Source organism: Globicephala melas, chromosome 6, assembly GCF_963455315.2.
Source record: "Globicephala melas chromosome 6, mGloMel1.2, whole genome shotgun sequence".
Classification (NCBI taxonomy): Eukaryota; Metazoa; Chordata; class Mammalia; order Artiodactyla; family Delphinidae; genus Globicephala; species Globicephala melas.
In genome coordinates this window covers 7358609-7386400 of record NC_083319.1, presented here as the reverse complement: position 1 = coordinate 7386400, position 27792 = coordinate 7358609, and the positions used below count along the sequence as shown (strand labels likewise).

At 59.3% G+C, this 27792-nt stretch overlaps 2 protein-coding genes across 5 annotated transcripts; one reads left to right on the top strand and one right to left on the bottom strand.

Annotated features, from left to right (window-relative positions):
- Window positions 1-134: 134 nt before the first annotated feature.
- Window positions 135-16628, top strand: DOLPP1 (dolichyldiphosphatase 1). 3 transcript variants are annotated; one of them, XR_009564236.2, is made up of 12 exons: window positions 135-228; window positions 3745-3845; window positions 4069-4153; window positions 4252-4351; window positions 4583-4681; window positions 5550-5678; window positions 6159-6248; window positions 8310-9617; window positions 9771-10157; window positions 13093-13159; window positions 13729-13910; window positions 14535-16628. XR_009564236.2 is itself a non-coding variant. In XM_030858408.2 (9 exons), the coding sequence occupies exons 1-8, from the start codon at window positions 153-155 to the stop codon at window positions 8344-8346; spliced, it is 717 nt and encodes a 238-aa protein (XP_030714268.1). In that variant the 5' UTR covers window positions 135-152; the 3' UTR covers window positions 8347-8349; window positions 8744-9766. The 3 variants fall into 3 exon arrangements, 2 of the variants coding, with proteins under 2 accessions (XP_030714268.1, XP_030714267.1); XM_030858408.2 differs by lacking the exons at window positions 9771-10157; window positions 13093-13159; window positions 13729-13910; window positions 14535-16628 and having other exon boundaries at window positions 8310-8349; window positions 8744-9766; XM_030858407.2 differs by lacking the exons at window positions 9771-10157; window positions 13093-13159; window positions 13729-13910; window positions 14535-16628 and having other exon boundaries at window positions 8310-9766.
- On the bottom strand, window positions 11797-27770 carry CRAT (carnitine O-acetyltransferase). 2 transcript variants are annotated; one of them, XM_030858399.3, is made up of 14 exons: window positions 27167-27770; window positions 24062-24325; window positions 21460-21578; window positions 20283-20336; window positions 19525-19690; window positions 18940-19114; window positions 18302-18480; window positions 17654-17754; window positions 17133-17252; window positions 16847-16969; window positions 16623-16758; window positions 16005-16067; window positions 15114-15251; window positions 11797-14538 (listed from the first exon to the last, which is right to left on the bottom strand). In XM_030858399.3, the coding sequence occupies exons 1-14, from the start codon at window positions 27191-27193 to the stop codon at window positions 14323-14325; spliced, it is 1881 nt and encodes a 626-aa protein (XP_030714259.1). In that variant the 5' UTR covers window positions 27194-27770; the 3' UTR covers window positions 11797-14322. The 2 variants fall into 2 exon arrangements, with proteins under 2 accessions (XP_030714259.1, XP_060156304.1); XM_060300321.2 differs by lacking the exons at window positions 11797-14538; window positions 15114-15251; window positions 16005-16067 and adding an exon at window positions 16079-16340.
- Window positions 27771-27792: the final 22 nt, after the last annotated feature.

The following is a 27792-nucleotide window of genomic DNA, read 5'->3' as shown; positions in this document are numbered from 1 at the left end:
GCCTGCCCCACGGCCTGCACGGTGAATGGCTGCGCCGCTACCTGTATCGGCCTCCGATTGGGCGCGCGGCACCTCCCCCGGCGTGATAGGTCAGGACCACCGCCCCCCTGGCTCCCTATTGGCTGCTCGGCGAAGCCCGGTCTCCGGGTAAGATGGCAGCGGACGGACAGTGCTCGCTCCCCGCTTCGTGGCGGCCGGTGACCCTCACCCACGTCGAATATCCTGCAGGTAAAAGACAACCCCGGCTTCGAGGACGCCTTCCTGGGGCCGGCCGGTCAGTGCCGGGCGCTCCGGCCGGCGCAAGCCCGCAGAGGGGGCGCCGGGGGACCGGGGTGGGAACTGTCAAATAGTGAGCCACGGAGGGTTCGGCCGGCGCGCGCGCCGCGCAGGCGCAGTAGTGTGGCGATGAGCTGGGCGAAATTGTGAGCCGCTCGCTCGCGCACTCTGCGGCTGCGCGGCCGGGGTTGCTCCACTGGGTCCCGGGGCGCCGGTGGGCTGTAATGGGGCGGTGGTGTGCGTGAGGCGGGAACGGATCACTGGCCTGGACCTGGGCCCTTCTTCCCCGCCCTTCCCGGAGCCGGAGAGGCTGAACTCTCTCCTCGGCGTGTAGGGAGTGCCTTTTTCCTTCAAACAGTGCTTTGGGGCTGCCTGGAAGAAAGAGCTCCCCATTGCTGGGAGTGTGCAAATCGAGGCCGGGCAGCTCTTCGTTGTTTGAGTACTTCTGATGCCACGCCCTGGGTAGGGGGCACTGCTCTACAACTCAGGGAACCCGGTGAGGGGTCAGGCAGCCTCTGGGATGTTAACTTCTGGAGCTTCCCATCAGACACAGCTCCAGAAGCTCAGCGTTTTCCATCCGTGAGGTCCTGTAGTGAGCGTTCTGGAGGCCGTTTAGTAGATTGGTGCAGAGCTTGGGCCTTGGGGTCAGAGTTCAGGCCGAGGCCTTGAGCAAGTGACTTCACCTCTCTGTGCCTCTCTAAAGTGGAACTAATCACAGTGCCTCCCTTCTAGTGGTGACGTGAGAATCAGAAATAGGAGATGTGAGAAATGCTGAGTGCAGTGCCTCGCATACAGTAAACATTGAAGAAATAACTGCAGTTAACATGATGCCGCCTTCCCAGCACCCTCTCAAGCCCACACTGCCATCTATGTGTAGGATGGCTGGGTGTTGGGTGAGGCTGGGGGCCCCCTCATTGAGCCCTGGTTGCCCCAGGAAGGGCCTACTCATGCAGAGACATGAGAACCTGGCCCTGCTGAGGACTGGATGCCAGGAAACTTTGACCCTAGGTGTTCTGGGTTATATTGGGGATGGGGCGGCCCTGCAGCTGTTGGGCCCTACTGTCTGCCTGCCTCCCTGCCATTCACTCATCCTTCATTCAGCTGGTATCCACTGAGCACCTCCTGAATGCCAGGCCCTGGGCTCGCTCTGCATTTTGAACGGTGAACAAACCAATATGTACCTGGACTCCCAGACTGTGAAAAAAAAAAAGCCCACTTTACAGGACGGAAACCAAGGCCTGGAGTGGGGAAGGGACCTGCTTAAGTCCTCGGCACCTTCATGATTTCCCCTCCCTGGCCTGGAAGGAGGAGGCTGGCAGACGTGAGCGGCATGACGCAGGCTGTGATGAGGGACCCTTTGCAGGGACTGTGGGTGCCTGGAGGAGAGACCTGGCTGAACCTGGGGGCCTCCCTCAAGGTCTAGTGCCCCTGCTAACTCTTCTGTGACCCCCTGCACTTCTCCTTCGTGCCCCTCATCACACGGACCCTGCTTCCTTCATCCATTCTCCTTTCATTTAACATCATTTTAGAGCCCAGTTAGTGCCAGGCGCTGTGCGGGGCTTGGGGGAATTGAGTGGGGTGTAGAGACCCCATCCCTGCACTCATGGCGCCTACTTTCTAGAGGGAGAGACAGATGCAGGCCGGATAGCTCCACTAATGAGTGGTGTCCTGAACGATGCCCTGGTTACAGATTCTGAGAGCTTTGCAATGGCAGGAGTGTGATTTTTTTTTTTTTTTTCCCCACTGTGGTGGGTACTTAATTTATGTTGAGTTAACCCAGACAGCATCCCAGGTGGGGGAAACAGTGTGTGCAAAGGTCCAGAAGTAGGACAGAGCATGGTGCGTTCAGGGAACTAGAATTTGGTTCCTGGAACTGGAGCAGAAGGTGGGAGGGAAGCAGGGCCAGGACTGCAGGGCTTGATGAGCTGGATTGAGGTGGGACTTATCCTAAGGGCCGAGAGAGCCACCGGGGGTCTTAGACAAGAGGATGGTCAAGGCAGAGTTGCTGACAGCATCTGCAGGGAGGCCCAGAGGTGGCGCTTGCTGTGAGACGGGCCATGGAGATGGCCGAGGCTTTGGGGGCGCCAGCCATTTCCTGTCCTCCTGATGACCCAGTGTCCTGGGCGTCGGCTGGGCAGCTGAGAGACCCAGAATCTCAGGGCTGGAGGGGGCCAGGCCGCCGTGTGGATGAGGAGACAGAACCCAGAAAAAGGAAGGGCCTCACCCAGTGTCATCCAGGGGGCCTATGGCAGTACTAGCATTTGGACCTATGTTGCTGGCCTGTTCTCCCAGGCCAGTTCAAAGCCAGCCCTACCCTGGGTAGGTGTGGGGGAGGCCAGGTATGTGCCCATCCCTTCAGCCTGGAATCTGGGCTCGGCCTTGGGTGGGTACCTTCCTGCTGCCTGTGTGAGGCCAGGCTGGTGGTGGGGCGATTTCCCACACTGAGTTCTCCAAACATGGAAGTGTCCTGGGTGCCAGGGACCGAGCTGGGCGTCTCACAGGCCTGGTCACATCAGAGCTCCCATGGCTGTAGGAGGTGGCTACTGATATCCCCATTTCACGGGTGAGAGAGCTGAGGCTCAGGGAGGTGAAGTCCTTGCCTGAGGTCGTGTAGCCAGCAAGTGCTGGCACGGGAACTAAACCACACTCTCTGACCCCAGAGCTGCTACATAGCTGCCCTGTCTCAAATGGTGAGGGTGGCTTTTGGACTAGCAGGAAAGTGGCTCCTGTCTGTTGGCTCCAGGATCCTCCTGCTGAGACCTATTGGGGGTAAAAAGCAGGTAGTCAATAGGTAGCCAATTTTTTTGCCAGTAGAGAGGCAGTGAGAAGCTGTTACTGCAGCGGGTGGCCATAGTGGGCAACGGAGCTTCACCCCCACCCCCAGCCTTGGTCCCTGTCAGAGTCCACAGTGTAGACCCAAGTCTGTGCGGTGTTCAGAGAACACCAGGTTGCCCTGGAGGCCCAGGGCTTGGCTGGGTCGGTCTCCGCACAGCACTGCGTTCCGGAGTCATCCATGTGCCCGCCAGGCTGCCTCCTGGGACAGGGCCCAGCCTCTGGGGTCAGACCAAGCCAGGTTCAAATATCCGCTTTGGTGGGATAGTGGGTGTAGCACCTGGACCAGGCTAGAGACTCGGATTTTAGTCAGATCCTACCTCTTTCTGGCTGTGTGACTTTGGACAAATCATGCAGCCCCTGTGGGACTCAGTGTCGTCATCTGTAGAACAGGGAGAGTGAAGGCACCTGCTTTAAACTCACGATCTGTGAACCTGAGTGCTTAGTAAACACGCTGTGCCCATGACTGAGGACGAGCGGTGAGCTTGGAAGGCTGAGGCACCCCCAGCCGCCTGGCCTTGCGCTCCGGGCCCGGCTGGGACCACCTCTGACTGAGGCTCTACTTGGCTTGCTGGGGGCCAGGCCCTCTCCCATGGCTGCGCTCTGTCCTCATCCTGTTCTCCCTGCCTTGCCCAGGTGATCTCTCTGGCCATCTCCTTGCCTACCTGAGCCTCAGCCCCATATTTGTCATCGTTGGTTTTGTGACCCTCATCATATTCAAGCGGGAGCTGCACACGGTGAGTGAGTCACTCCCACCCCAGGGAGGAGGGGCCTCACCATTCCTTCCCAGGGGCTTTGCCTTCCCTCCCCTGCTTCCACCTTTCTTGAGGTGTGTGGAGCCTCCTGGCTGGTTGCAGGTTGTCCACTGGGCTGGAGGTTCAGTGGGCGGCCACGGCCTTTGGGCTGGGCGGCGGCCAGCAAGCACACAGAGGCCCTGCTGACCATGCATCTTCCCAGCAGATCTCGTTCCTTGGGGGCTTGGCACTGAACGAGGGGGTCAACTGGCTGATCAAACACGTCATCCAGGAGCCACGGCCCTGTGGAGGTAGGGCCCAGGCCTTGGGGGTCTGCGGGTCCCCCAGGTTAGGGCATTACTGGGAGGCCTGCATCCTCCCATCATGCCCTGCTCTCTGTCTCCACCAGGTCCCCACACGGCAGTGGGCACCAAGTACGGGATGCCCTCCAGCCATTCCCAGTTTATGTGGTTCTTCTCCGTCTATTCCTTCCTTTTTCTGTATTTAAGGTGAGCTTCTGCCCTGGCTGGGGTGGCCCTGAACTGGCCCAGGCTGGCCTCTGCCAGGGACTTGCTGCAAGCCCTTTGGATGCCATTTAGGGCTTGGCCTCTACTGGGGGTGGGAGGAGCTGCAGCCAAGGCAGAAGGTGCCCAGGGAGCATGTGGCTGGGGCCGGGGCTGTGTGGGAGGCCTGGGCCCCAGGCTGTGGGCCGAGGCCACCTAACAGGCTTGTTTTCCCAGAATGCACCAAACGAACAACGCCAGGTTCCTGGACTTGCTGTGGAGGCATGTACTCTCCCTGGGTCTCCTCACCGTGGCGTTTCTAGTCTCCTATAGCAGGTACAGAGGGAGGGAGAGCCCCTGCCCCACGCCCTGCCCACTGGATACTTGGTCCCTATTGGACCTCGCTGTGGACCCGAGTCCCAGAGCCTGTAGGGCAGGGCTGCGAAGGGGGTCCCAGGCCTCTCATTTTATTTTATTTATTTATTTTTATTTTTTTATTTTTGGCTGCGTTGGGTCTTCATTGCTGCATGCGGGCTTTCTCAAGTTGCAGCGAGCGGGGGCTGCTCTTCGTTGCGGTGCGCGGGCTTCTCCTTGCGGTGGCTTCTCTTGCTGCGGAGCACGGGCTCTAGGCGCGCGGGCTCAGTAGTTGTGGCTCATGGGCTCTAGAGCGCAGGCTTGGTAGTTGTGGCTTACAGGCTTAGTTGCTCCGTGGCATGTGAGATCTTCCCGGACCAGGGCTCGAACCCGTGTCCCCTGCATTGGCGGATTCTTAACCACTGCACCACCAGGGAAGCTCTAGGCCTCTCATTTTCAAGGGCCAGGGCTCCAGCTGCCCCTTCCAACCCAATCCTTGCTCTCTCCTCTTGGTTGGGCCCAAGGTTCTAGGGTTAGCCATCTGTTCCCAAGGTCCTGGAGCAGCCCCTTGCAGACAAACTCCAAGTTCAAGGGCTGGACAGAAGGGAGGCAAATCCTAGCTGAGCCATCTCTTCACTTCTAGAGTCAGGGGAGCAGCTGTTGGGGTCCAACCCCTTGCCTCCTTCTAGAAGTAGCTCTGAGTCCGTGTGGTCACAGGGGCCTGCCCCGTCTGTGTATGTCTCCCGTGTATGTGCAGAGGTCCAGGGAAGCTGGCACTCAGGCGTGCAGGGAGGCTGTGCAGGACTGTCTCTGGCTGGCTCTCATGAACTTCCCTCTGTCCTTGGCCCAGGGTCTACCTGCTGTACCACACCTGGAGCCAGGTGCTCTATGGGGGCATCGCTGGAGGCCTCATGGCCATCGCCTGGTTCGTCTTCACGCAGGAGGTCCTCACCCCCCTGTTCCCTAGGATAGCAGCCTGGTAACTGCCTCCTGCCCCTGCTGCTGTCCCCCGCTCCCCCAACCTTCCCAGGCACTATGGCCCGTGCCCCTTCCTGCGAAGGGGCCATCAGTGGGAGGGCCCAGGCGTCCTGACACCAGCCTCAGTCTCCCTGGGAGGGCCCTAGTGCCCAGGCCTCTGGTGGGCATAGGGCTGCAGGCCCCGCTCGTCTGGCTTCCATCTCCCCCAGGCGTTTTCTCAGCCCAGAAGCCAAGATGCCAGCCTCTCTCCTTGCCTGGCAGGGACTTGGAAAGCAGCATGTGTCCTTCTGGGCTGTGTGTGCCTTGGGGCATTGGACCTGCCTGAGTGTCACACAGGCGACACATCTGGGTCTTGCACAGGCCAGGCAAAGTGGTGGGGAGAGGGTGCATCGCCGGCCCCAAGCACTGGTGGGAGAGTCTGGCTTGGTGACAGACTCATGTTCTGATATGGTCCTGGATTTCCGGGTGTCTGTCTCTCCAGGCCTATCTCTGAGTTCTTCCTAATCCGAGACACGAGCCTCATTCCCAACGTACTCTGGTTTGAGTACACGGTAACCCGGGCAGAAGCCAGGTGAGTCAAGGGGATAGCAATCACTGGGTCCTGGCTCAGTGGGGCACATCCCTCAGTCAGTGCCGCCCCCAGTTTTGGAAGGCTGCCTGAGAGCCGGGCACTTGCCTAAGCACTTTTCTTGCACTGCCTCATTGAATCCTCCCCTGGACCCCATTTTACAGATGAGAAAACTGAGGCTCAGAGAGGGGAGGAGAGGAATCACTTGACCAAGGGTTTGCAGATCGTGGGTGTGGGAGCTGGGCTGGGAACCTAGGCTGTTGAGCCCAGGGCCATGCTTTTTTTCTCTCTTTTTTTTTTTTTTTTTTCCTTTTTTTGCGGTACGCGGGCCTCTCACTGTTGTGGCCTCTCCCGTTGCGGAGCACAGGCTCCGGATGCATAGGCTCAGCGGCCATGGCTCACCGGCCTAGCTGCTCCACGACATGTGGGATCTTCCCGGACCAGGGCACGAACCCGTGTCCCCTGCATCGGCAGGCGGACTCTCAACCACTGCGCCACCAGGGAAGCCCCAGGGCCATGCTTTTAACCTCTGTGGCCTGGAACCAGAGAGCTGGGCAGCCAGGATTCTCTGGGGGCCTGTGTGTCGACCCCCCTCGGGACTGTTTAGTCCAGACACTTTCCTCTGGAGGGGTAAACTGAGGTGTGGTGAGTTAGGGGCACCCGTGTTTGCACAGCCAGTCAGGGCAAAGCTGGCTTTGGAGGCTTCTTCTGACTCAGCTCTCCATGCACCCCACATCCTGGGTGGGGTGCCAGGTGGGGTCGGGAAGGCCTGGCTCCTTCCCAGGTTCAGAGGGGAGCCGAGGCGAGGTTGGGCTCCAGCACAAGCCTGGGAGGTTTCCTGAGGAGCCCTGGGTTCCTGGTGAGAGGAACCACAGGGCGGGGTCACAGCAGCCGGGAAGTGTGTCTAGGGCATCATGGTCCCAATTATCCTAACGAACTTAAGGGTAAAGCCCTGGATCCTGAGGAAAGGGGATTTGAGGGGTTAGGGCAGGCAATCCTGTTATTGGCGGAAGGCCCCAGCTGGCCCAGGCTCTCCACCTGGCTCCCAGAGCGGCCCCGCCTCTCCCGGCTGGCCGCCACCCACCTTGATGTACCCAAACTTCCATGTGCACCTGCTCTGTGCCAGGCTGTGGGCGGCAGTGGCCGGCAGGGGGGACACGAGGAATGAGGCACCTACCTGTGCGACAAGTGCCTCGGGCTTGAGAGCTCGTGACAGCAGCGTGCTGTGAGGGTGTGTGGTTGGACTGGCTGGCCGCTGTGACAGGTCTGAGCAGAGAGAAAGCGGGACTGTCCAAGTTGGGGTTTAGCAGGGAGAGTGCTCTCAGCATAGGGAACAGCTTGTGCAATGCTTCTGAGAACAGCAAGCTTGGGGAGTCCACCAAACAGACAGAGGCAGGTGTGGCTGGAGCCCAGGGAAGAAGGGGGCTGGCCATGGCACGAGGCTGGGGCTGCATCACGCAGGACCTGTGGGGACAGTTTCTGAATTTCAGTGGGGTCTCGAGGAGCCAGGCCCTCCAGGGAACGGGGCTGCCCCTGCTTCCTTCAGGCTCCTGAGCCCGTCGTAGGTATTGCCACACCCCCAAGTCAGGTACTCAGATCCACTCGATAACTTGTATCAGGAGTGCTCCTACCTTTGCTTATGTATATCCCAAATGGAGAACTCACTACCTTCTTGTCTGTTTAGGTTGATGGTAACAGAACCCCACTTATGCTGGCTTATCTATAAGTGGGAACTGCCCATGATTACTGGAATCCAGCCAGGTCCCTCTTGCCTCTGTTCTCCCGTCCTGGCCCCCGCCCCTGCCCTGGCCTCCTGGCTGCACTTGGATTCCAGAGCTGAGCACCTGTGATACAGGCCCAGCAGAGACATTGACCCTCTCTAGGCCCCAAGTCCCAGGTCCCAGGGCAGGAGCTCTGATTGGCCCAGCTTGAGCCAACCACTGGGGCTACTGGGAGTGGACCCTCACTCATTCTGATGGGATTGTGGGGAGGAAGGAGACAGCTGAGGGGCGAGTCACTGGACGCCAGGAGTCCCCTCATCTGACCCCCACCCCCACTTTGCAGGAACAGACAGCGCAAGCTGGGGACGAAACTGCAGTGACGGGTGAGTGTGGCTGTCTCCAGCCTCCAGATCTGGCCTGCACGATGCCTTGCAGGGTGGATGGAATGACAGACAGAGGGACGAAGCAGAGACCTCTACAGACCCAAGTCACCGAGTGGAGCCTTTTTTTTCTTATTTTAATTTTAATGAACAAGGTGGACCAAAGGGCTGAGCCAGCCCCTCAGCCAGGACCCTGGAGGGCCTGTTGCCGGGGGGCCTCACAGCCAGAGACCCTCACAGTGCTGCTGCCAGCCCCCAGTTGGGCGGAAAGTGCCCCTGACGTGGGCACTGGGGCATGGGGTAGAGAAGGAGGGCTTGAATCTCTGGCCGCAGGGCCAGGAAATGTAGGTGGCGTGAAAAATGCACACTATTTATTTTTTGGTTTTGTCAAAGGCAGATGGGATTTTGGAGAGGGACTGGAAGACCCAGCTCTGCGGGGGCTGCCCTGCGTACCGAGGAGCCCAGGTCAGCTTCCCAGGCCCTTTGCCCTGGGCCCGAGAGATGGCCTGGGGGCCCAGGAGGAGGGAGCACCCCCATGCCCCCCCTGCCGCCAACGCCATTCCAGAACCTCGGTCAGTGTTTCCCGTGTGGGAGCCAGGCCCAGAGAGAGCAGGCGTCTGCGCTGCCATCGCTGTGTCCTACCCGCATCGACCCTGCGCTGCAAGGGCTTTCTCTGGTTCCCTGTCCCCAAGACAGCGGTCCCTTTCTGATGAAAGAGCCTGCGCCTGTGGGTGAGCAAACCCAAGCTGTTTACAGCTCTTTCCTGTCCTGCGTCCGCTAGTGGGTCGTCTTCATCTCCACCCGAACAAAATGCAGAGGAAGCAGGAGCTGGTGAGAGGAGTGGGGTAGCGGTGCCTACTGTCCCCACCCTTCCCTCCCCTCTGTGTGCTCTGAGCATTCCTTGTCCTTCCCGACCCCCCTCCGAGAGGCTGGGAACCTGCTTGGGTCACCCCAAACCTGTGTCCGGGGTGTGGCTCACAGATCCCCACTGCCCAGCTCGGAGGACGACTCCTCCCAATCTTGAAGCCGCCTTGAAATGGAGCTGTGGAGAGGAGATGCGTCCAGACTTGGAAGCTTCTAGAACTGAACCAGGCTGCTCGGGACCTGTGTTCAGGGCCCGACCCCCCTCCCTCCCCCGGCCGCCTTTTCTTTGTGGAGGTTCCTAATCTGCTGCTGAAGCACAATATTTTGGTGCTTTCTTTTCTCATTTGTTAAAGACAGTGTCCAAAGCCATTCCAGATGCCAGGACCAGGGGCCTGTTTCTGGGGAAGGTTGGTCAGTCCCCACATTTTCCTTTCCTTCCCTTCTCATTTTTATTTTTTACATTTTGCCTGAGATAAGCCAAGTGTGAGGTGGTTTGACTTAAGAAAAATCAATGAAAATTGTTTACTATTGTTTTAAAATAAAATCTTCAACTCTGGCAGCTTGAACATGTTGACTGAGCTGATGGGAGGAGCCGGGGACGTGGCTGTGCGGACACACAACCCGAGGGGCAAGGGCATGGTTAAGACCAGAAGATCGTGCGCGTCTCCAAGACACCTAGTCCCCTCCAGCCCCCAAAGCCAGGGTTGGAATGGCCTCTGTGACATACCCCACTGGGGTCTGAGGACAGCTCCCTTCCACTGAGTTTTTTTCGTCCCAGTCTACCTCCCCCTGTGGCGCTGGCTGGCTCTGCTCTCAGTAAGCCTAGCTTCTCCTTCATGTGACAGCCCTTGAAGACTGGGGACAACCTGCATGTCCTTCCTAAGCCTCTGCCAGGATACAGACCTCCACTCCTTGCTGAGTTCAGTGCTGCTTTAGCGTGCGGACAGGTGAGTATCGTGCTTTGGAAGAAATAACTGCAAACTGACCTGGGTTTTGGACGCCTTGTAGGAGTGAAAAGAACACAAGCCATTTCAGGGGTCCAATGTGGGGGTTCTAACCCTTCTTTAATTCATTAACCTGAGATTCATAACAGCTTCACCCTCAGGTGAATCAGAAGTAATCCCATCCTCACATGAGCTCGAAGGCTGGGTTTGGGTTCCCTACCACGGTCCACACAACCTGGACATTTAGTTAAGGTGACCTCATCCCAGACGTGTGGCAGAAGCAAACAGATCTCTGGAAGAAGGAACCTTCATGCCAGACTTCAATTATTTATACAGTTTTAAGAAACTACCATGAACAAAATATAGACAAAGATGACCAGGTAGGAAAGGAATCACCACCATCCTTGAGAACTAGCTGGAAACAAGTATTAGAAACAAACCCACACATACTTCAGGTGCTGGAATGATCGAGCACAGATTTTAAGTTGTTTTACTTTTTTAAAGAAGTAAGGGACAAACTTGAAAGTATCTGCAGGACTTTGCTGGGCGTGCACTGGTTGAGAATCCACCTGCCAGTGCAGGGGACACAGATTTGATCCCCGGTCCGGGAAGATCTCACATGTCATGGAGCAGCTAAGCCCGTGTGCTACAACCACTGAGCTTGCGCTCTAGAGCCTGCGAGCCACAACTATTGAGCCCACGCACCACAACTACTGAAGCCCATGAACTCTAGGGCCTGCGTGCTGCAACTACTGAAGCCCACACGCCTAGAGCCCGTGCTCCACGAGAAGCCACTTCAATGAGAAGCCCACGCACCACAACGAAGTATAGCCCCCGCTCACCACAAATGGAGAAAGCCCGCACGCAGCAACGAAGACCCAAGGCAGCCAGAAATAAATATATATGTATGTATGTATGTATGTATGTGTGTATATATATATGTGTATCTGCAGAGAACAGGAAACTATAACGTGAATGCTGGCAGATTTTTCAATGAATACTGGAAAATATGATAGCTAAAAAACAAGAACTCAGTAGGTAGATTTAACAGCAGACTAGACATAGTTAAAGAGAAAAACTGGAGGTCAGAGGAAATCCAGGATGCAGCAAGAGAGAGGACGGGGCCGTCTCATGAGCCCTGAGGTTTCCCTGAATCCCGGGTAAACGCTGCTTTTTACCCCAGTTGGCACTCACCCACACGTTCACCCTGGTTGGGCTCTCAGAGAGCTGCCCAGCACCCCACCTGCGGGTTGCCCAACTCCTTTTCCCATTCAGTTGGTCACCAAGCCCTGCTCACTCCACCTTGTCAGTGTCTTTTGAAATAGCCACTTTCTCTGCCTTCCAGGCCAGTCTGGGTCCCAGCCCACTACCCCCTGCTCAGCAGCAGCAAAGCCTCCTGGCAGGTGGCCCTCATCCCCACCCATCAGGGCCCTTCAGTCCATTCCTCAGCATCTTCCTAAAGCATCGTCCTCAGTGTCTTGGGATAAAACCCAAGCCTTTAACTTGGCCCATGGCGTCCAGCCCTCACTCAACCTTGGGGCTCTGCTCCAGGCCTGCCCTTGATTCCAGCCACTGCACTTTCCCAATGGAGAGAGCAAAATCAAGTTCATGCCAACCCGGACAAACTTTTAGAGGACCTAGGTAAAAGCCAAGTAATCTTTATTATTAATTTTATTATTCTCAAATTTCAAATGCTGTATTACACAAAGTACATAAATTGAGGACAGTTCTTTTTCACTGATTTTGCAAAAAAAAAAAAAGTTCTTCTGCATCATTGGCATCAGGGTCTGGTTGTCCCTGGGCAACCTCTGGGTCTGCTGACCTAGTTCTCCTGAGTCCACTAGACAGGCAGTTTGGGATACAGCAGCACCTTCTGGATTTCATGCATGACAGTGTACTTGAAATTTTATTCCAAACATACTGGTGTAACATTCAGACAGCTGGATTTTAAAAATCGCTCCTGTAGGAGTATGTGACCTGCCCCAAACTTACCTCCCCTCACGTCCAGAGACCCGTAAGACACTTGCTTGTCCTGCATTCAACACTTGCAAAGTGTGAGGCCACAGGTCACACCCTCAGGAGTAATTACTACATCTTCATCGTTCTTTTGACTTTTTTCCCCCAGAAGCTCCACCCGGGGACCTCTAAGCATTCCATCTGACACTGAATGGGGTTGTTTAGGTGCTACATGTGTCTTCCCCAAGCGGTACTTCGCTGCCCTCAAGAACCGAGTGAGCCTCTGTGTTATGAGACCTATAGCAACTCAGATGCAGCGGAATGACCTCACTTCTGAAGGATAACGTTTTGGGAAAAAATCCTGCCTTACAGTCAGACCCATACAGTTCTTAGAACTTGAGTTTCAGGAGTCCTGGGTGTGTGTCACTGCAGTGTCCTTGGCCTGCATCACTGTCTCCCCTCCCTGCCTGCCCCCGGCTGGGTCGGTGCAGCTCCGCCCTAGCGCTGCTCACACAGGGCACGCTCAGCTCCGGCTGCGGGCCCTGCTTCCTGAGACCCAGCCTGCGGACACCAGGGGCCCGCCCCGCTCCCCAGCTGCAGAGCAAGGCCTCTGTGCTGTTGAGGTGGGATTCTCTTCTGGTCCTCCTGCTTGAGGTCCCTGAAGGGACACTCGTGCACCCCTGCCCTGGCAATACCCCACCCTGCCGGCCTTGCCGGGGTCCCAAGGAGCAGCCAGGCCTCGGGTGACACCCACTCCCCCACGGGCTGGGCTCTACTCCTTGCTCCCCGAGGCTTCGCCCCATGGTGAGGCACGTGCTCCCCGAGCCTGTTCCGTCATCTGCAAAACGGACACCACCTCAGGACCCGCCTCCCGCGGTGACCACCGCAGGTCAGCCAGGCCATGAAGCACCGCCCCCACAGGCTGGGTAGCCTCTCCCACCCTTGGCATCTCCAATTGGGGCTTCACATGTGTCTTCCTCAGGGCCAGAGTCCCTCCGCTCTCCACAGACAGCCCAGCTGACTTTGGCAGGACACCCTGCCTGTACCAGGTGCGTGGGGTTGGGGACAGATACAATGTTTGGACCGGGTGGCCACATGATCTGGTGCCTGGTGGTCCCAGGCAGTGGCTGGGGCTGGGGTCAGCATGGCTGCCCAGCCACCACTCCTGATGGGCTCAGTGCAAGGCAGCAGATGAGGCCTTGGGCCCTGGGTGTCAGCCACACTGCCCAGACAACCAGACTCGAGGGTATCGGGCCCCACGGTCCCCTGGGAGGGCTGTCCTGGCGCACAGCCCATGGCACTGGAGAGGCCCAAGTCATGGGTAGGTGGGAGGTATCCACGAAGAACGCAGGCCTGGGTCTGGTGCCGTCCTGGCCCAGAGCCCTGAGGTCCGAGCTGGCCCTTGGCCTCCTGACCCAAGCCTGAGAGCTCCGCTCCTCTGGGAGCCCTCCCCTTGGGCCCACTGGCGGCTTGGACACCAGCTCCCAGATGCGGGGGAAGCTGCAGGAAGGCAAAGCCAGGCATCTGCCGCACCCTGCCTGCCTCCTCGGCTGAAACAACTCTTTCCCAACAAATTTCCCCTTTATTAACTGCCTCGCGTGATACTGTTATACAACAGGACATGGTTCAGGAATCAAGCTGTGTGGAAGCAAGCGAGCTGGGGCCTGTGAGCCACGTCACCCAGAAGAGCACGGAGCCGCGGGGGACGGTGCTGTGACGCAGCGTGGACTTCCCCCCCACCAGCACACCTTGCGCCCTGGCCCCTCAGCCCTGGGGAAGCCTGGAGGCCCCCAGCTCCAGGTAACCCTGTCTCTAGGTCCTTGGGAGCTTAGGGATCAGGGTACAGACCCAAGCCTGGCCGCGTACCCGGGAGGACCTGGGCAGAGCTGAGCTAGTAAGAAAGGGACTCCCTAGTCCCCACCCTGACGAGGGATGAGCTCGGCTGGTTCCTCTCCCAGGAGGAGGCCACGGCGGGTGAGATGCTGGGCGCCGGGCCCGACCTCCTGCTCAGCTTCTGGACTCAGCCCGGGTGCTGGTGAGGACCCACGGAAGGTACTCAGCTCGGCCCCGCGGGCCCCGCTGGGGGATGCCATCCCAGACTCGGTCGGATCTGCGGGGGCCCAGGGGGAGAGGGAGCGAAGGACTAGGGCCCGGTGGGTGGGCCAGCCCAAGGCGGCTTGGCCGTGGCACCGGCAGGCCTGAGCAGCGGGGCTCAGAGCTTGGCCTGGGGGTGGCTCTGCAGCAGAGCGCGCATGTCCAGGAGCGCCTTCTCCAGGTAGTGCGCCAGGCGGACCGCATTGGTCTCTGCGCAGCTGTTGTAGGCCGACACGGAGAAGTTGATGTGCGCCTCCATGGGGTTATAGCAGACACCGTAGCCATCTGGGACCACAGGCCCAAAGAACATGACACAGTCTGTCTTGGCAGGGACCTGAGAATGGCACAGGACCAAGGCTCTCATCCCAGCCCCGTCGCGGCACCAGCCTGCCTTTCCACGTCGGCTCCCACCGTGCCCTGCCTGAGACGCCCTCTCCTCGTCTCCAGCCGACAGCTTACTCCCTTTCATTCTTTGGGGTGCAGTTCTTGTGTCACCTCCCTACAGAGACTTCCCTGACGTCCCTGAGGGGGGACTGTCTCATTCCCTGTGCTTCCTGTCTGGACTGTGAGCCCCTGGGGGCAGGGGCAGTGGTCTGTCCCTGCTCTACCCCAGTGCCCAGCACAGGCTGGCATGGATCAGACGTTCCTTCACATCTGATCAGTGAATGCATGAAAGCGGGCGGGGGGGATCCTGACTCCTTCCCGGCCTGCCCGAGCTGCAGCGAAGCCCCCTGACCCCAGCTCCTCCTCCAAAGCTCAGCTGCTTCGGGAGTGCGCCTGTGTGCGTCACATCACCACCAAGTGACCGTGTTCTGGACCTCGGCTCCACTCAGTGCAGCCTTTGTCCGTCTCCAGTTTCTAGTGGCTTCTGTTCCCTGCCACCCCAGGGCACCTAGGGCAGTGGCCCACCTGGCTGGTGGAGAGGTTGAAGTGCATGGCGATGGCGTAGGAGGTGTCCATGAAGATGTCGGGCATGCTCACCAGGTCTTCGATGGCCTGCAGCTTCAGGCCCAGGAGGTGGCGGTCGAAGGCCTCCCCACGGATGGCCTGCAGGAAGGGGAGCTGTCAGGAACAGGGGCTTCAGGCCCACGAGGCACCGCTGCCCTCCTCAGGAGCCCATGGCGGCAATGCCTCTTCCATTCACTGGCCCCTCAGACCCGTGAGACCAGGGCAGCCAAGCAGAAGAGCCCTCACTTCACAGATGGGGAAACTGAGGCCCAGGGACCCACCCAGGGAGGCAGGAAGGTGCAGCCTAAGAGCACAGGACTGCAGCTGGGTGGCATCATCCTGGCAGGGACCTTGGCAGGTCACTTACATCTTGAAGCCTCAGTGTCTTCATCTGTGAAATAGGGACAGTCACTAAACTCCCTTTGCGGGGCGGCAGTGAGATCTAGATAGACCTCTGCATGTGACATGGGCAAAGCCTGGCATGTACAAGTGCTCAGGGCCAGGATGGGAACCAGACCTCCACCCCTGGACTGCAGCCCAAGCTGTCAGAGGGCAGGACCCCTGCTGTCTGCCAGCCCGTGCACACCCTCAGCATCCTGGGCTCCAGGGGCATCGGGGAAGCCGTGATGACGCAAGATCCAGAGGCCGACCCGGGCAGCCACTGGGCCTCGCCTTGGTTTCTCCCACTGTAAAATGGGGATGTTCAGCTTTGCTCCAAGTGCCCCAAGCCTTAGGGGAGGGGTGTCTGATGCTAAGGGGAGCAGCCATTGGCTGCAGGGATGGACAGGCAGGTGGACAGGCCAGTGGGAAACGCCCGGGTCACGCAAGCAGGGACAGGAAGGGCCGGCTCACCTGCTCGGTGTAGGCTCGGTGGGCCTGCACGGCCTTCCGCAGCAGCCCCACCTTCTGGTGCTCCTGGGCAGGGGGAGGGGACAGGGAGCTGCAGCTTCCTGTTCTTGCCACCTTCCTCAGTGGCCCACTCCCCACTCTAGATTCTGAGCTCCCTGAGACCAGGAACTGGAGCTGCCATCTCTCTGGCCAGCCCCCAGCCAAGGCCTGACACAGGGCAAGTGCTCACTGCTGATGACTGACCCTTGAACAACTCGGGTTTGAACTGTGCGGGTCCACTTACACGTGGATTGTTTTCAATAAATTCGACAGTATGACATGACCCGTGGTGGGTTGAACCTGCAGGTGCAGAACCATGGACACAGAGCTGACTACAAAGTTACATGTGGATTTCTGCGGTGACCCTAACCCCTATGTTGTTCAAGGGTCCACTGCAGTTTCCTTTTCTCTTTGGCTGAAAGAAAGCTCCACGCTGATAAATTCATGGCTCCATCTCCCCCTAGATGCCCAGTATCCACCACAGGACTGGAACACAATAGGTGCTCACTGCGTGTTGACAGAATGAGCAGGAAGGGAGAAGGCTCGAACCCAGCTCTCCCACCCTTGCCCCGGACCTCTCACCGTCACATCAGGGTTATCCATGGCCTTGACGAAGGTCAGGGAGTCCATGGAGGCCGAGCGGATGGTGTCGGTACGGCCCAGGTGAAACATGCGCAGAGAGGCGCTTTCATAGGTGGCGCACGCCTGCCCGTAGATCCTGGGCGGGAGGTGGGCTGAGCACACCTGGCAGGTCCCCCGCCTCCGCCCCCAGGCTTCATCCCTCCTTCATGGGGGGCGGGGCGCACCTGTAGTAGGCCAGCTGTAGTGCCATCTGGATGAAGGAGTCTGGGCTCAGCTTCTCAGACTTGGGGAAGTCCTTCCCAAAGTGGTGGAACATCAACATCGTGATGTCCAGGTCCTGGATCATGCTGGGGGTCGGGGGAGGTGGGTGAGGAGCAGACACCGGGCAGCCTCTGCCAGCCCCAGGGAGGGGCCGAGGGCAGTCTCAGAACCAGCCAGGCACGATGGCAGAGCTGACTCTTGTGCTGGCTAGAGGGGCCCGGCCCCGCCCGCCTGCCACCCAGCACTCACATGCTGAGATTCTGCTTGGCCTTCTCGATGTCGCTCTTGATCTCGGGGGTGATGTTGAACCGCAGCTTCTTGGGCATGGGCAGGGGCACCATGGGAGACCGCACGAGCTCGGGCTTCTTCCTGCATAGGACGTGGGGGTCTCAGCCTCCTGCCGGGCGTCTTGGGAGCCTGGGTCCATCCCCGGGATTAGGATGGGTCCCCGAAGCTGGCGGGGACCAGCCCAGGGAGACTTTTGGGTTTGTTCTTCTGAGAACTGCCTTCATTTCAGCTTTTAAATGGGGAAACGGAGGAGGGGAAGGGACTTGTCCAAGGTCACAAGGCTGAGAAGTGGCAGAGCCAGAATTCAAACCCTGGTTTGATCGACTCTAAAACCCATGCCCTCTTCTGGCTTCCTCTGAAGAAACAGATTCCCAGGTATAAGGGAGAATGCCGTTGCTCCTCTGAGGGCTACTCTGTCGCCTCTGTGTCACCTGTCATCAGGAGCTGGAGAACTGGCTGGAGGATGGGCGAACCACACTCACGTGAACTCAATGACGTGGTCCACAAGGGTGATGATGGGGGGTCCCTCTGCTGCCGCATGCTCATAAACGAGCCCACAGGAGCCGTCTTCTGCCACGATGAACTGCAGAGGAGAATGGGGACCCCGACAGCCCCAGGTCCCTGGAGCCACTCTCCGGTTGGGTCCCATGGGTAGGGCGTCCCTGAACCATCTCAAGGGGTTCTGCTGACTTATTACTCTTATTCCTAACAGCTAACACTCACTGGGGGCCTTGGAACACCTGTCCCAGGTCACGCTAAGCACATCCCGTGCTAAACAGACCTTTCCGAGTCCTCGCAACGACCCTTGCGAGTCCTACCACCCCATTTTACAGGTACAGAGGGAAAGTCACGACCAAGGTTGGGCCACTCTGCCTGGCCCCACATCCCAGGCTCTCTCTGATCTGCTGATGGATATGTCGGAGGAGTGACGCGGGTTACCAGGCCAGGCCCAGTAATGACAGGCTGACTGCTGCTAGGTATAGCCCCGCCCACCTTCTGGCTTCCCCGCTGCTTTACAAGCTGGGAAGCCAGGGACTCCGGGCTGGGGAGGGGCAGGAAGTCCCGGGGCAGCAGTGGGCCAAGGCTGGGTGCATGCCTGGGCGGGAGCCCTGGCCCTGCCAGGTCCTCACCTGCAGCGTTTTGTCGAACCAGCGGTTGCCGCTGTTGAGCTTGCTGCCACCCCCGTGCAGCATCTGGCCAGCCACCTGGCTGCGGCGCACGTCTTCCGAGACCCAAGGCATGGGTGCGTCCAGGCACACGGTGAAGATGCTCTTCTGAATGGAGTGCACCGACTCCCGGTTCACCTTGTCTGTGGGGATGTGTGTGTGCGTGTGTGTGTGGTGGCATGGGGGCCAGGCCTGGGGAGGCCTCCGGAGCTTCACTTGGCAGGGGCCTGCGGCCCCACGGCACCCCGTGAGGCAGGGCTAACACCTGACCCACTTCAGAAAGGAGGAAACAGAAGCCCAGGTCACGCAGAGAGCCGTTGAGGCAGTCAGGGATCCGACCCGGGGGCTGACTCTGGGGACAATGCTCCTGACCAACACGGGATGTGGAGGGAAGGTGGAGGTGGGCTCCTCAGCCAGAGGACTTGCATTCTCACGGCAACTTGCTACTTAATAGAAAGAATGAACTAACTGGACCCAACCGCACTGCAGTTTCCTCTTCTGTGGAATGGGGCCAACAGCACCCGCTCCGAGTTGAGAGGATTCAGTGAGACTTGTGGCTGCCCAGGGCCTGGTGTGGGCCTCCCCTCCCATCCCAGGGGTACCTTTGATGAGGGTGCTGTATGCCTTGGCCCAGGAGTTACGGTGGTTGGAGGTGAGGATGCCCACAGGCTCTTTGTTGGTTTGCAGTGATGAGTTCCAGATCTTCTCCAGCTGCGTGAAGATCTGATCCGAGGTCAGGGGCGTCCCATCGCTGTGGTACACATCCAACTCGAAAAACTGTCCGGGCACAGGCAGGTGGAGAGAAGGCGGTTCGTGGGAGCCTCAGATGGGCAGCAGTCACCTCCCAGCATAGCCTCCTCCTGGCCTGGGCAGCCCAGCTGAGAGGATGGCGTCAGGCTGAGGGCGAGGAGATGGGAGGAGGTCCCTGCACTGCTCTCCCCAGGCTGCCCAGGCCCATAGCCCTTCCTGGCCTCCCCCAGGCTGGGGCCTGGCTGGAGACCCAGGGCAGAGAGAGGCCCAGGGCCTGCCTGTTCCGGGGGCACATGGGCAGGTGTGTTGGGGAAGCTGACTCTCAGCCCTGCCCCTCTCCTCCGGGCAACTGAGCGCGGGGCTAAGGCTTCGGGGCGGGGGGGCACCCACTTGGTAGTTGTGCACCACGGGGGCTAAGGCTGCGGGGGCCCACCCACTTGGTAGTTGTGCACCACGGTGATGTGCATGGGTGGCTTCTTGGTCTTGCTGAAGTTGGTGACCGAATCCTGCTTGGGGCCCGGCACGCGGCAGGAGGACAGGATCTGATAGTACTGGTTCATGCACAGCGGCTTTCCCCCCAGGTACTCCACGGGCAGGGTCTCGCTGCAGGGGCAGAGGGACAGGGAGGAAGGCGGGACCCACAGGGAGCTGCTGGCTATGGCTGCGGGCTTGGTCAGGCAGTGGGGCTCACGCAAGCAGTGTTGGGCCCCTTCGTGTCCCCCCGCCCCCTCAGCGTGAGGTCGGTTGCAGGGGGGCCTGTTGGAGCCCGACTGGGTCAGGAGGCCCGAAATCCACCCTGCTCGTGAGTCACCCTGGAAACTCCCTTCTCCTCTCTGGGCTTCAGTTTGCCACAGGGAAGATGAAGCAGCAAGTCAACCCCGGGGGGGGGGGGGCGGCGGGGGGGCGGTGTCCTCTTTGGCTGGGACGCCAATTCCAGGCTCTCTTGGAATAGGACCACCCGGAGGAGGTCACGGCGGCTGGAGCGGAGGACCCAGGTCTGTCTCCCCAGCCCCCAAAGAGGCTGGGTCAACAGGAAGTGAAAGCGACTGAGCTCTGGGCCTGCTCAGCACCCCGGCAGGGGGTGCGGGGTGCGGGGAGGGGGCTCCGGTTTAGGGTAGGGCGGGGCCGGCTGGAGGGGCTGTGGCAGGTAGGCAGTCAAGGTGGGAGGAGACAGGGTGGGGGCGGGGCCACTCACTGGTCAATCCTGGCCTTGAAATCCAACACACCCTCGATTAATTTGGCAGCGAACCTGGAGGGACCAGTTAGAGATCAGAAGGCTGTGTGGACACCCAGAAGGAGGTCCCTGGGTCAGAGACGCCAGGGTGATGGGCGCAGCCTAGTCCAGGGAAGCGACCTACTACCTTCCTCCTCTCTCCTGCTTACAGAGAACCTGAAGGAGTTCAAGTGCAGAACCTGTGTTCCAGTCCCGGCCCACGTAATCTCTAGGGAAAGGGATTAGGGAGATGTGCGGCCAGGCGCCTGGCAGGGACAGCAGCATGATTATGGCTGGGTTATGAGCCAGTGCCCTCTGACTCCACCGCAGCGGGCCTGAGGCCCTGATCCACAGCCTGGAGTCTGGAAGGCCGTCACCCTGCTCTGAGGCATCAGTCATGGAGGGACCTAGGACTGCGGGGGTAGGGGAAGGGTGAATGGGAGGGCAGGGGCATGACGTGTTCCCCTCTCCTAGATCCCTTCCTGTTTCTGGGCCTCTGTGTCCCCCAGGCCACCTTGCTCATCCTGCCCTTCATCCCTGGACTGTCTGGGCCATGTCAACCATGCCCGAAGCCTGGGGGTGCTCCTGGCCTCCAACATGGGGCCCACTGGCTAGAGTTCCTGGGCCTGAACCCCTGGCCCTTCCTGGGGTGCCCTGATCCCTTTAAGAGAAGCAGTGATAGCCGTGAGTGTCTAGTCCTTGGGCAGGAGATCCCCGTCACTGGTATTTTTACCCCTGGTAGGACTGGAACAGAGGCCAAGGCAAAGTGACATGGCCAAATGTGGAAAGAGGACTGTGTACAAAGGTCACCCCTGTGGCCAGCGGAGGCGAGCAGGAAGGAGTGGTGAGGTGCCAGAACTGGGCTGAGGGGTGGCCTCAGGCTTAGCAGGAGGGAGGGGCCCCAGTCTGCAGTTTGGTGGTTAACAGTTATGAAGCTTTGGAGCCAGGAAGATCCTGCTTCCTGTCTGGGTCAGCCAATCCCGAAAGGTGATCTTGAGCAGGTGCCTTCACTGCTCTGATCCTGTTTCCGTACCTGTAAAACAGGGATGACGCTCCCTACTTCCTAAGGCTGTTTGTGGGGATGAAAGGTAACAGGGCCGGGGCCCTTCCGATCTCCCAGCAGAAAGCCCAGAGCCCCACGCCCACCTTGGCCACTCACCTGAGCTGGCCCTGCCGATCCACAAAGTCTTGCCTGGGCAGCACCAAACCAGGGCTGGAATAGATGACTACGGGCTGGCGGTACTGGAGATAGGCTGTTTTAAGCCACCAGTCAGACAGCTGGGGGAAGGACCAGAGCCTGTGAGGAGGGGTGCATGGGGACCAGGTTGCCCCTTCCCCACCAGGGCCAGTGGACCTGGCTGGGCACCCTCTGTCCCCTCTAGGGAGCACAGATTCTCAAAGTGAATGCTCAGATCCAGACCCCGCCCAATCCCTTAAACCCAGCAGCATCCCATCATCCTCCCTTTAGATGGAGCCAATCAGCATTAGCGAGGGAAATCAGGCAACACTGCCAAGAAGCAAAGACTGGCAGGAAACCTGGGGTGGGGGCAAGAACAGAGGTGGAAATATCAACCATTTTTCCTTATCTTACATGTTTTAGGTCAATGATTTTAATACTTTTAGAAATAAAAACGTCTGTCTGATAGACAGAAAGGAAAACAGAGAAAGCTATATAAAAAGAATGTCTGATGAATGAGTTTTTGCCCATCTCAGGTAGGCACTGTCCAGGTAGGCAGGAGCCCGGGGTTCAGAAGAGCCCTCAGGAATCCTGGTCCTCTGTGGCCTCAGTTTTGTTGCTGTCATACTAGGGAATGGACACCCACTTGGATCTCAAGGTCAGGGTAATCTGGGGAGCTCACTGTAAAGACAAATCATTGCACTAGTGACAAGATGTAGGTGACACGTTGCGTCTCTACTGGGCTGGCCGTCCTCCGCCCAGGGCAGGGTATCTCTGGGGACTAGCCACGGACATGCGCTAAAGGCTCCTGTCTTGGGACAACCAGGTGACTGTCACCCTTGTACCTCAGGTGCTGATGGCAACATCGCCCCCGCTACACACTCCCCCAAGCACAGGCCCAATGTGCCTCTTTGTGGCAGGTCCCTCAGTCCCTGGAGACCCAGGCCCCACCATGCTTCCGCATCCCATCTTAAACAGCACTGGGACGTGCCTCTTCACCACACAGACTCCCCTTGGGAAACTGCTGGCTTTGGGCCCCTGGCAAGGGGTGAAGGAGGACAACGTGCCCGGGTGCACAGCAGGCCAGTGGGCGACTGCTGTCTGCTGATTTGTGACCTGGAGACATGGCCCCTGATCAGCCAGACCCTCCTGTCTAACTCGGGGCCTCCTGGAGAGCTGCTGTGTGCCTCTGGGATTTCAATCTATCTCTCTGGGCCTCAGTTTCCTCATCTGTAGATCAGGGAGGGGCAGACAGGAACTCCCTCCCCTTGAGGACAGCCGGGCTGGGCTGGCCTTTAGCCAGGAGCCCTCAGGTCACCAAGGACCTCAGAGCCTCTGACCCGAGCTCGGGAGTCAAGGGGAGATCCTATCGATGTGGGCATTCCCTCCGTGAGAATCTGCTGGGCAGTGGGAGAGCCCCTTAAGAGCCCTGTGAGTGGCGAGGGGGTGGTGACCCCAGCCCTTCAGCCAGCAGATTCTGTCTGAAGCAGTCATTCTGGGCTAAAGAAAGCTAGAAAACTGCCAGGTCTCAGACTTGCTGAGACCCTGATTCCAGGGTCCAAGGCCCTGACCCGCCAAGGCTCATCTGTGCCCTCTGCCAGCTGATGACTCCCCCCTCCTCTGTGCAGCCCCCACCCTTCCACCCGCTCCCTCACAGCGCCCCTCACGTTGTAGGGCCAGACCTGGCTCTGGTCCTCTCCTGCACACCCGCTTCTCCCTCATTCACCCCTCTCTCAACACATTCCCCTTCGCTTCACCCACACAGTTGCTTTAGGACAGGACTGTCCACCCCCGAAATATACCCTGGACCAAATGACTTCCCCCCCTCTCCCCACCGGGCTCCCTGTCCCACCCTGCTTCCCTCCCAGCAGCAGGGCAGTCCTCTCTAACTGCACGTTGAGGTGTAAGATGCACACAGACACGGCCCGGGGCGTCTGCACACGCTGAACACGACTTTGTGACAGACTGAGACACAGAACCAGGACAATGAGTCACTGTCAATATAATCACCCTGCAGCCCCCTCCCACTGAGCTCAAGTCCAAGTGCCGAATTCTCCTGGGGGCCCCGCCCTGCCCTTGCCCTCCACTCTAGCCTCTGTCCCCAAACGCGCGAGCTGTTGCCACCTTTGCCCGTGCTGTTCCCTCTATCTGTCTCAGACCCAGCACCGCCTCCTCCCTGCCCTCTCTGCCCCTTCAGAATGAAGATGCTACTGTTCTCCACTCTCGCTCTCGCATCGTCCTTTTCATTTCTATAGAACGTCACTGGCTGAGAAGACCTCGTCCACTTGCGCGTGTCCTCCTCCTGCCCTACTTGAATGTCAGCTCCCGCAGGCTGCTGACGGCGCCCCTCTTGCTCTCCCAGCACCCTGCCTGGTGTCGGGCACAGAGTAAGTGCTCAAGAAACTCTGTGGTGCAAATGGCTGCACCAGAGCAGCCCGTATTGGAAAATCTGGGGTGTGCAGCCAGCAACAGGCCACAGGAGGGACGCTCACAACGACCCAGGGTCTCTGGGTGGGGGGTGCCCTGTTGCCCTAACCCTGCACGCGAGTCAAGGGGACTGGTGTGCCCCTGCCTTCTCACTCACCCAGTTCTCCATCTTCCTGGCCCTGCGCTCCAGCCCCTTCTGCAGGCGCTCCCCTACGCCCCCCGCGGTCTGAAACTCTTCCACCAGCTGCTTGGTTTGGGCCCACTCCTCCTCGCTCACGATGGGCTGCAGCGCCTTGAGATAATGGTCCAGGGTCTGCTGGAGCGGGGGCACGGGCAGCCGGGGTAGCGAGTCCTGGTGTGTCTTAAAGCGACTGGAAACCGTCATCATGGAGGAGGGCTTGAGGAAGCCCAGGGGCTTCACCTGCAGGCGGCAGAACATCCTACTCATTCTCGCACCGGCTCTGGGAGGCCCTGGCAATCCCAAAGCCGAAGTCCTGGGCACTTCTGTGCCCACTCCTGGGGACAGAGACGGCCTCTTGGGTGGTGACTGCCCTGGTTTCCCAGCTCTCCAGCTGTAGGTGTCTCCACCTCTTAGGAGCCAGGAGATGTAAGTAGGGATGGAGGAGGGTGGGGAGTGGCCACTGATCTTGGCAGCACTCAGAGGAACCGAGTCAGGATGAACGGCACCTACTGGGGGTGGCAGAGCTCAGAGGGACCTCTCACCTATTGGAGGCACAGGGCCCCACCTTTCTCACCCTGGGGGTGGCAGAGCTCAGAGGGACCTCTCACTTATTGGATGCACAGGGCCCCACCTTTCTCACCCTGGGACGATGAGCCAGCCAGCAGTGAGGTGACCACTCCCTCCCGGAGGTCCCCACCTCCTTTCCTCCCATCCTTACCAGGTGGAGACATGGGAGGAAAGAAGAGAAAATCAGATAGGGCCAGACGACGACAGTACCTCTGGGTGAGGGCGAGGTCTTGGGCTTTTTCCTGTCTGTGGGGTGGGGACAGGGGTGGCATGGGGGCAGCGCTGTGCCAAGAGAGAGCTCAGTGGCCTGGCAAGGAGGGTGAGAGCTGACAGAGGGAGAGAGTCTGGAGACTCTGGAGGCGGACAGAGAGAGAGACAGGAGGGTCCGAGGCTGCTGGCAGCAGTGGGCAGGCAAGCGGCAGAGGCTCCGTTTCATACCTTCTCTTTCTGCTGCCCGTCCTCCATGGCAGGACTGAGGGTTTGAGCCCTGTCTGTCTGCCTTGGGCTGGATCTCTAAGCCTAACTGTGCTACCAAGTGGGTGAGCAGAACCTAGCAAGAGGCAGCCACTTGCCCGGGCTGGAAAGAAAAGACAAGAGCCAAGATTCAGGGGGAGGCAGAGGGGGCAGCGGCGCTGGCTACAGCAGCTGTGGTGGCATCTGGGGTTATGGCTGTCCCAGGAGCAGCTGTTCCACCCTCTTGAGCTTCCAGAAGTGGAGGAATGGGGAGGAGGTGAGAGGGCTGGCGGTGTGCACTGGAGTAGAAGGAAACCTGGACAACTTTTCCCTTTCTTCCCTGGGTGGGCCCAATGCCAAGGAGGCAGGCCAAGAGGTTTTAAAAATGCACCTGTCAGAATCTGCATAGGTGTTTTTGATGAGGCACAACTTGGCTGGAGGACAGAAGCTGCTTGGCCGCTGAGGTTAAACTACAACCCTGAATATAGTCCTGAAAACAGGGGTTGGTGCAAAGGAGCAGACACTGGGAAGGGAGTATAAATGGACATTTCCCTCCAAGACTCTTGGGGCCCTTCTGGGCCACCCTTCCACCAAAGCCTGGCTCTCTTGAGTTGTGGCTCATTCAGCTGGGGGTTACGAGATCTTTGGGCATTAAAAATAAACCAGAGGGCTTCCCTGGTGGCACAGTGGTTGAGAGTCCGCCTGCCGATGCAGGGGACACGGGTTCGTGTCCCGGTCTGGGAAGATCCCACATGCCACGGAGCGGCTGGGCCCGTGAGCCATGGCCGCTGAGCCTGCGCTCCACAACAGGAGAGGCCACAACAGTGAGAGGCCCGCGTACCGCAAAAAAATAAAATAAAATAAACCAGGGACTTCCCTGGTGGTGCAGTGGAAAGGACTCGGAGTTCCCAATGCAGGGGACCCGAGTTTGATCCCTGGTCCGGGAACTGGATCCCACGTGCATGCTGCAACTAAAGAGTCCGAGTGCCGCGACTAAGACCCAGTGCAGACAAATAAATAAATAAATAACCCAGAACAGAGGATGCTGGCTTTGAGACTGGACTAGATTTGAGTCCGGGGATGCTGGCCAAGTCTCCCCTTGCCTCAGTTTTCCTGGCAGTAAAGTGATCAGGCCATTTAGCAGGTCCTAGAATATGACCCAGAGGCCATCTGTGGGATGGGAACAGAGCTCAGGTGGCAGTGGCAAGGATGAGATGGCGCTCTGAGGTCCTGGAAAATCTGGAAAAGCCTCTGGGCAGGTGCGGTACCTCAGCCCTCTGGGCCTGGCAGTGTCTGAATACCCTTCTTGGCCCAGACAGAGGGAGATACAAACAGAGATATACTTGGAGTAGAGAGGAAAGGAATCCAAGTCAGGATAGCAGCACTACCTGCTCCAAGCTGCTCCCGGGGAAGATTGGGGGTAGGGGTGGAGGCATGGGGGTGTGCGGTTGTTAATCAAGTTGGGCGAGTGACTGGTGGAGAGGGAGGGCATGGGGCTACCACCTGCTGCCTTCTGCCAATTCTGAGGACTTTCTGAGCAGCCCAGCTTGATGCCCTCACTGAAGTGTCTCTGGCCACACACAATACCCCAGGGGCCATTTGATAAACCCGGGGAAGGTGACCAACTGGATGGGGTTGGAGACGTGGCTCTGGCCAGGGAAGAAATGGCTCAGGCTGAGCGTGCGACAGGTGTGTGAGGCAGAGAATAACCGTGAGGAGACACTCCTGGTCTCTCCGCTCCTTGGCTCCGGGCCTAAGGTGGAGGTGCTGCCCGAAGCCAGGGTCCTTACTGTGTCTGCCGGGTCTTTGGAATTTGGCGCCACAGAGTGTGGCTTCGATCTAGCCTCTGACCTTAAGCCTCAGTCTCCCCCTCTGACAGGCGGAGTTAGCCCACCTGCCGACCCCGGCCCAGCAGCTGCTGGTGAGGCTGGACTGCAGGCACCGGGCCGCGGCGCCTTGACGGCCGGTTTTCCCACTCGGGCGTAGCTGCGCTGCTGGCCCGGTCTGCGGCCCGCCCGCCCGGTCCAGGGCCCGCTAGGCCGGCTTCCCGGCCGCACTCACCACGGTCCTGGCAGCGAAGGCCAACATCTCTGCGGCCCGCCCGCGGACACACGGTCCGCTCCGTCCACCGCGCTGGGCAAAGTCCGCGCCGCCGCCGTGGGTGGGTTCCCGCTAGAGCCTCTGGGCCAAGGTCGTCGAGTCACTGCCGCCAGCCGGTAGAGGCGGCCCCGCGCCCACCCACCGGGCCGGGCAGGCGGCCCGGGGTAGGCGGACTCCTGGGGCGCGGCCTCGGGCCAGTTGCTGGCCCCGGCGGCCAGCCGAGAGCGTGGGGCGGGGCCTGGGGCGGGACCAGGGCGCAGTTAGCGGTTGGGGACCCCGCGAGGTGGTGGAACCCTGGAAGGGGAGCAAGGCGGAGGCTGCCGTCCAGCTCGCCCTCTCCCACCTCCATAAGCCGTCCAAACTGTTGGAGGCAGTGGTGTGCATTCCTCTCAGTCCTTTTGGTGCCCTCGACCGCTGCTCTCAGAGTGGTGGTAAAACACAACCATGTTGACAAGGGAATGTCTTCTCCTAGTCCTAGGGATAGCGTCAGAGTCACGCTACTAGATGACAGGTGGGGACCGCCCAGCAAAAGCATGGCTGCCGCGCTCCCAGGGCCCTCCCAGCAGGCGGTTGGCGAGTCGCGCGGC

What these genes read in the sequence shown, in the direction of transcription:
- CRAT (XM_030858399.3), bottom strand. Translation starts at nt 27,193, where the DNA reads ATGTTGGCCTTCGCTGCCAGGACCGTG. An exon ending in TTCAAGGCCAGGATTGACCA is followed by an intron (nt 19,691 to 20,282) that starts GTGAGTGGCCCC and finishes CTGCCCCTGCAG; the next exon opens with CGAGACCCTGCCCGTGGAGT. An exon ending in TGGATAACCCTGATGTGACG is followed by an intron (nt 16,068 to 16,622) that starts GTGAGAGGTCCG and finishes CCCCCTGCCCAG; the next exon opens with GAGCACCAGAAGGTGGGGCT.
- DOLPP1 (XM_030858408.2), top strand. Translation starts at nt 153, where the DNA reads ATGGCAGCGGACGGACAGTGCTCGCTCCCCGCTTCGTGGCGGCCGGTG. An exon ending in TCAAGCGGGAGCTGCACACG is followed by an intron (nt 3,846 to 4,068) that starts GTGAGTGAGTCA and finishes TCTTCCCAGCAG; the next exon opens with ATCTCGTTCCTTGGGGGCTT. An exon ending in TTTCTAGTCTCCTATAGCAG is followed by an intron (nt 4,682 to 5,549) that starts GTACAGAGGGAG and finishes TCCTTGGCCCAG; the next exon opens with GGTCTACCTGCTGTACCACA.